This window comes from Ailuropoda melanoleuca, chromosome 13 (assembly GCF_002007445.2).
Source record: "Ailuropoda melanoleuca isolate Jingjing chromosome 13, ASM200744v2, whole genome shotgun sequence".
Taxonomy (NCBI): Eukaryota; Metazoa; Chordata; class Mammalia; order Carnivora; family Ursidae; genus Ailuropoda; species Ailuropoda melanoleuca.
Genome location: NC_048230.1, coordinates 20,363,714 through 20,369,696, shown reverse-complemented (window position 1 = coordinate 20,369,696; position 5,983 = coordinate 20,363,714). Strand labels below are relative to the sequence as shown.

At 48.6% G+C, this 5,983-nt stretch overlaps 1 protein-coding gene across 2 annotated transcripts; it reads right to left on the bottom strand.

Moving 5' to 3' along the window:
- Positions 1-487: 487 nt before the first annotated feature.
- TOB1 (transducer of ERBB2, 1) lies at positions 488-5,983 on the bottom strand. Of its 2 annotated transcripts, none has more exons than XM_011233309.3 (2): positions 5,786-5,983; positions 488-2,427 (listed from the first exon to the last, which is right to left on the bottom strand). In XM_011233309.3, exon 2 carries the CDS (start codon positions 2,281-2,283, stop codon positions 1,249-1,251), a length of 1,035 nt encoding a protein of 344 aa, XP_011231611.1. In that variant the 5' UTR covers positions 2,284-2,427; positions 5,786-5,983; the 3' UTR covers positions 488-1,248. The 2 variants fall into 2 exon arrangements, with proteins under 2 accessions (XP_011231611.1, XP_034496550.1); XM_034640659.1 differs by lacking the exon at positions 5,786-5,983 and adding an exon at positions 4,346-4,645.

Here is a 5,983-nt window from a genome sequence, read left to right as displayed (position 1 = left end):
TTTAAAGTTAGGTCAGCTGCTTTGTCCAAGCAAGGTTTCTGAGCTATTCATCTCCCATGCAGAAACAGAAAACCGATCCAATGGTCTCCCCATATACATTTCAAATAAATCCTCTCTGGTTACATGAGTGAATTTTATTTTATCATCGGAGTCTCTTAGATGTTAGCACAACACCACAATTTAACACTTGTAAAACAGGGTTGCCTAGCCTTAGCATAACCACCCCTATTCACAGGGAGACAGCTGGGGGCTGAAGAAAGTCATATAAATAAAGCCATCCCAAGCATGAGTCAGGTTGTAAGGTTTCGATAGGACTTGTTATGTGGCAGACTGCTACTATCTGGCACAGGAGGAGCGCAACTCCTTTCCAGCATTCCTTCGTGATTCTAGGAGGCAGCCCTTCCTGCAGCACTAGCATTGACATCTTAACTCCAGAGACAGCTCTTTGGCCAAGGCTTCAAAACAAAGACCACGACAGGCGTTTTTAATTTTAAAGAATTTTAATACAAACTTAATATAAACTATTTCAGTCCCTCTTAACATGTAAGACACTGACTCAAAATACTCTTATACCGTTTTTTTCAAGTATTGCACAATATAGGTACAAAATTAATATTTACGATTACATTTTCTTCCATAATATATAGCAAAAATCTTTAAACCTTTAACAGAAAATACATTTTTTTGAAAAAGCAAATATTCGTACATTTTAATTCCACCACTAAAGGAATATCCTGTACACAATTTTGAGAATAGTTGATGTCTTTAAGATGGATATTTTACAATTTCAGTAAAAAAAATACATGAAGCTGCTGCTGTCACAGGTCACTGTAGTAAAAAGATAGAAATGCAATACCGTGTCGTAGAAACAATATATATATCCTCTGATATTTTACAAACTTTGTACTAAATTAAATTATACAATTAGAAAAGACCAATAAACCCACTTATTAGTGCCAATTTTTTATAAAAAAAAAATCAGCCATGTCCTTGCTATATCTTAAATACTGTAAGAGGCCATATCTGAGAGTATACTTTAAAATATACAGTCAGTATAAAATAACTTTGTGCTTGGTTGGCAAACGAAAAATGATGCAGGTTTTATTTTTGTAACCAAGCTTGAATGTATCCTTACTCTAAGCTTAAAAAAAAAAAAAAAAAAAGAAAATCTCAAGGAGGTGAGAAAAAAAAGAATCCCCCTTGGGCCCGTGCATTTTAACTTGTACGATACATTTTTTTTTTCCTTTTTTAGTTAGCCATAACAGGCTGGAATTGCTGGTTAGAATACTGCATGTTATTTAAGCTAAAATTCAAGCCATCTACAAAAGACTTCTCGTTGAGGCCTCCATAGGCCGCAAACACATCAAAGGCATTACTGTACTGGAGAGGACTGAGGTTAAGGGGGCTGTCACCTGGGAACATTCCATTGGTACTACTACCTTGACCCTGCATATTAGGAAAAATAAATTCCTTGGCATTAGGAGAAAGAGCGGAGGCTTTCTGCTGTTGCTGCGGCTGCGGTGGCGGCGGTGGCGGCGGTGGCTGGGATGGCTGCTGTGGCTGTGGCTGCTGCTGGCTGCCCAGGCCGAGGCCGTATAGAGAGTGCATTGAGGAAGAGATGGCTTTCTGCTTCAAGAGGTCATTCACATTCAAGCCGAGGTTGATAGGAGAAGTACGTGCAACCTTGTTGCTGCGGCCACTATTCTTCATTTTGGTAGAGCCGAACTTGGTGGCAGCAAAAGTGGCAGTGGTAAAGGTTAAAGGCTGGGTGGACCGGGGCATGAAGGTAGGGCTTACAGCAGCAGAGTGACCAAAGGGAGGCGACGGAGAGCTGGACACTGATGAGGCTGGGTCACTTATGGGCATAAAAACCTGGGCCTCTGGGTTAAAGCTGTTTTTGATCTCCTTATCCAACTCACATCCGTTTTCATTATTATCATCCACATAAAGCACCTTCACTGGTCCCTTCTCACCAATCTGGTAGGAAACCTCAAATGGGTCGATCCAAACACTAAGATCCTGTGGCAGATTGCCACGAACATCATCAATGTCCAAACCACTCTCTTTGGATGCTTGTTCAATCACTGGGTCCACTTTCTCCCCTATGTGTATACATCTAAACCCTGATCCTTTGTATGGCTTTTCAGGATACCAGTGCCCCTCATATTTCTTCTTAAGAAGTCTTTCAAGCTCTTCACCAAAAATGTTGACACGTCTCCTGGGAAGCTTATTGTACAAATATGAAATAATAAAATTTAGTGCTACTTGGATTTCAAGCTGCATAGCTGCTATGCCACAAAGTGAGATTTGTGTTTCAACTTCCCCCACACACGCACACAAAAGTGTTCAGTTTGTGGCAGAGAAACAAATTTTCATTCAAAGTGCTGGTATTTTGTAGATTATCCTTCACCTTGAGTGGTCTTGCTCCTTAAAGAAAAACAAGACAAAACAGAAACAAACATGTCCAAATAAGATAAATCTAAGTCCCACAACCTCTTCTTACGCCCAGAGTAATTTTACTTTTGAAAAGGCCTAGAAAGTCAGAAAAATATAATCAGCACAAAATAAAGGAACATACAATAGAAAATTGTTTATTAAAGTTCAAAATCTCATGGGACAATTTAGGATTTACAGTTAAAACAATATATTTAACCCTATTATTTATTTTTCCTGAATACAGCTCTAAATATATATATACATATATGTATGTGTGTGTGTGTGTGTGTGTGTGTATATATATATATATACAACATATGTAGTGTATTTCTTCCCTCAGTTCTCACAAGAATATTTATTGGAAGCTCTACTCCGCACACCCATCCATCCACCTCCACACACATATATACCAGTTTTAGAAAGTGATCATATTCCTATTCACTAATTTAGAAGTGAATTCTATATTTCAGTTCATTCTGGATATGTGCTGCTTAAATCTGCTGTATCGTTAAAGGTTTAGACGTTTGAGAAGTTAGGAAAATTATTTTAATTTCCCAAGTACGTGATGCAAAAATTAAAAATACTAAATACTAAATGAATTGCCAACCTAGTGAACGATAATTATGAACCAAATTACCCTACATAGCTGCCATCGTAAATATACAAGGGCAAACAATGTAATAATCGAGCTTCTCTGTGCTTTTCCTTTTCAATGTGTATTTTTCAAAATGAGAAAATATCTCTTTGGCAGCAAATATAACAAAAGCAACAATTAATTTCAAAACTCTATTGATTATTCTCTTTAAAGGGCAGGGTTTCTGAGTTTTATTCTTTTTTTCGAAACCACCTCCCTCCTTCACGATAAGAGAACAGCCGGAGAAGCTTGTACGATAAGGTCGACCTTTAAACGTTTGCTGGATCAGCATTGGGTGGGGATAAGAAAAGATCAAGGGCAAACAGAAGATATTTGCAAAAGGGATCTGTTTGTACACGGAGGTTGATTTAAAAGGACATTTAAAAAATCAAGTTGGTATTAATCCATCTGTTCCATTTTCCATATTCGTGGTGACAAAGGGGAAAGGATCCCTGGCTGCCCCCAAACTACACTTTGCAAGCCCAAAGCCTGAGTGCCGGCAAAGGCAGCTGATTAAGCCAAATTGCCTGACGGTGCAGACGAGCGATATTCAGGCTCCGCGGAAGGTAGTTTTAAAAGCAACGCCTTAAGACAGGAGCGTGAAGAATTACATAAACAGCCAGTTGGGTCTCATTAGATTTCTGCTCACAGCCCTCGGAGCCCAAGCACTGGAGCAGCAGCAGCAAGAGGAGGAGGAGGAAGAGAGGAGGAGGAGGAGGAGAAGGAGAAGAGTACAAGTCTCCCCCAAAAAGGAGGAGGAGGAAGGCCACGAGAAATGGCAAAGCAACCACTCTGGGCCGGGCACCCGACAGGTCGGGGCGCCGGCCGCTCCGGGTCAGCCGCTCCCCTCCCCCCGCGGTAACCTGACCCGCCGCTCCCGCCCCCTGCCCCCCGCCCGAGGCTCCCTGGGACCCGGCCAGAGCCCGGGGAGCACCGGCTCCCCCGCACCATTTTCGGTCCCGGCGGCCACTGGCCCCGCGGACCCCATCGTCTCCCTCGAGCTCGCCGCTCCTCCCCGGCGCCCCAACCCCCGATTCCCGTCAGCTCGGCCCGGGCCGCCCTTCCCCGTTTACCCTCCCTGCCCGGGCCGAGCCCGACGCGCCGGCCGGCCCCGCCTCCAGGTCCCGGGCGCGCTGGGGCCCCTCGGAGCCGCTCCCCTCGGAGTCAATCCTCTCCGCGCCTGGGCCGCGACGCCGCCGTCCCCGAGGGCCCGGGGCTCGACGCCGCTGTAGCCCCTCCGTCCCCGGACCCCGCCCGCCGCCCCTCGATACTTACGGGCTGCTTCCACCACAGACCCGGCCGCTGGGCGGGGGAAAAGGGGCGGCAGGGCGGGGGCTCGGGAGGGTCGGCAGCGGTCAGCAGGCTGAATGCAAGACGGCGCTGCCGGGCGGAGGACGAGGGCCTCGGCGCGGGCCTCGGGAACTCGCCCCCTGTGGCTCGGGGTGGCAGGGACAGGTCAGGCGAGCGCGCTCACTTCTCCACACAGCCCGGTGCCCGGCCCAGCGTCCCCGCAGTATGACCACTCCCCGCCGGGCCAGAGCTTCGCTCTTTCTGCCGCGGCGCGCGCCCAGCCTCTCGTTTTATAGTCTCCTCCCCGCCCCCATTCCCCTCCCGTAGGGGTGCGCGCGCCCGCCTCGCGTCACAAAGCTCGGGGCCGCGTAACCATTCCCCGCCCTCCTGCCCCTCACCCCAAACCCTCGGTAGCGGCTCCGCCCCTGCCCTGCCCCTCGACGCCATTGGTCAGGTCCCGCCTGCCCATGTCCTGACGGGCGGCGGAGGGCCCCGAGAGCAAGGCCACACCCCTCGGACTCCACGACGGCCAATGAATCGACGTTTTGGAAACACTGTGGGCGGGATTAAGAGAAAACTGGGAACGGGATTGGGGGAGAGAAGTGCCAGTGAGGGCGACAGTGGTGGGTGGGGCCGCTGACGCTTGGTCTAGGCGGAGAGTCCTGGAGAGAAGGGGGGAGGGGAGCGAGGCAGGTGGCGGAGCGGCGGGGAAGAACGGGGAGGAGAGCCCGAGGCCTCAAGAGGGAGGGGACGGTTTGCAAAATAATGCCCTACCCGAGTGGGACTGTGGCCCAGGAAAATCCCACTCGTGGACGAGCTACCAAATCGGCCTCCAGTGCACACAGGAGAGCCTAGAGAAAGGGCGAACCGTGAGACGGACTCGTGCACCCGATTAATTGAATATTAATCACCTCAGGGGCCTAGGCCAACTGCCACCCAGAGAGCGGCAACAGCAGAACCCAAAGCTGCCGAGCCAGGCTGGGGGTGGGGAAGGGCGACCACCTGGCCACACCTCCCGCCCAGGTGACAGTTTAACTGCCTCTGCATCCCACATCAGACCTCCCTGGGCGACCCGGCAGCAACTTGCACGTGGGGGTGGCTTGAAACTGTAAGAAGCACATATTTTCCCCAATGTCCCGGCCCAGGCCTCCGTGCCAAATTGCGTACGTATTTAAGTATATACATGCATGCATGTATTTCAAGTGTACTTTAACATAAATACACATAATACACCCAGTGCCTTCCTGTAATGTGCGTTTAAGATACTCTTCGGTTGAAATATGAGCGGGTAAATAGGGAGCGGGGAAAGAGAGGGACTGAAGGGAGGCGGGTAAGCGCCCTTTTTCACAACCTGAGGCAGAGAAATACGCGAAGTTACATTGGGAGTGAAACCGACCTTCCCTCTCTGCTAAAAATATTACTCACAGGTAGCAACGACGCCTGATTGGCCGCGCTTCACCCTTAGCAACTAGGCGATTGGCTGTCTGGTATCCAGGAGACCGACGTCAAACTCGCACTGGGAAAAGGGGAGAGAAAGTCTAAGGAGAGGGAAGAGGGAGGGGGAGAAAGAGGAGCAATGAATGAAACGCCCAGCGCTGGCCTTCTCTCTCCTTTGCTCTGCAC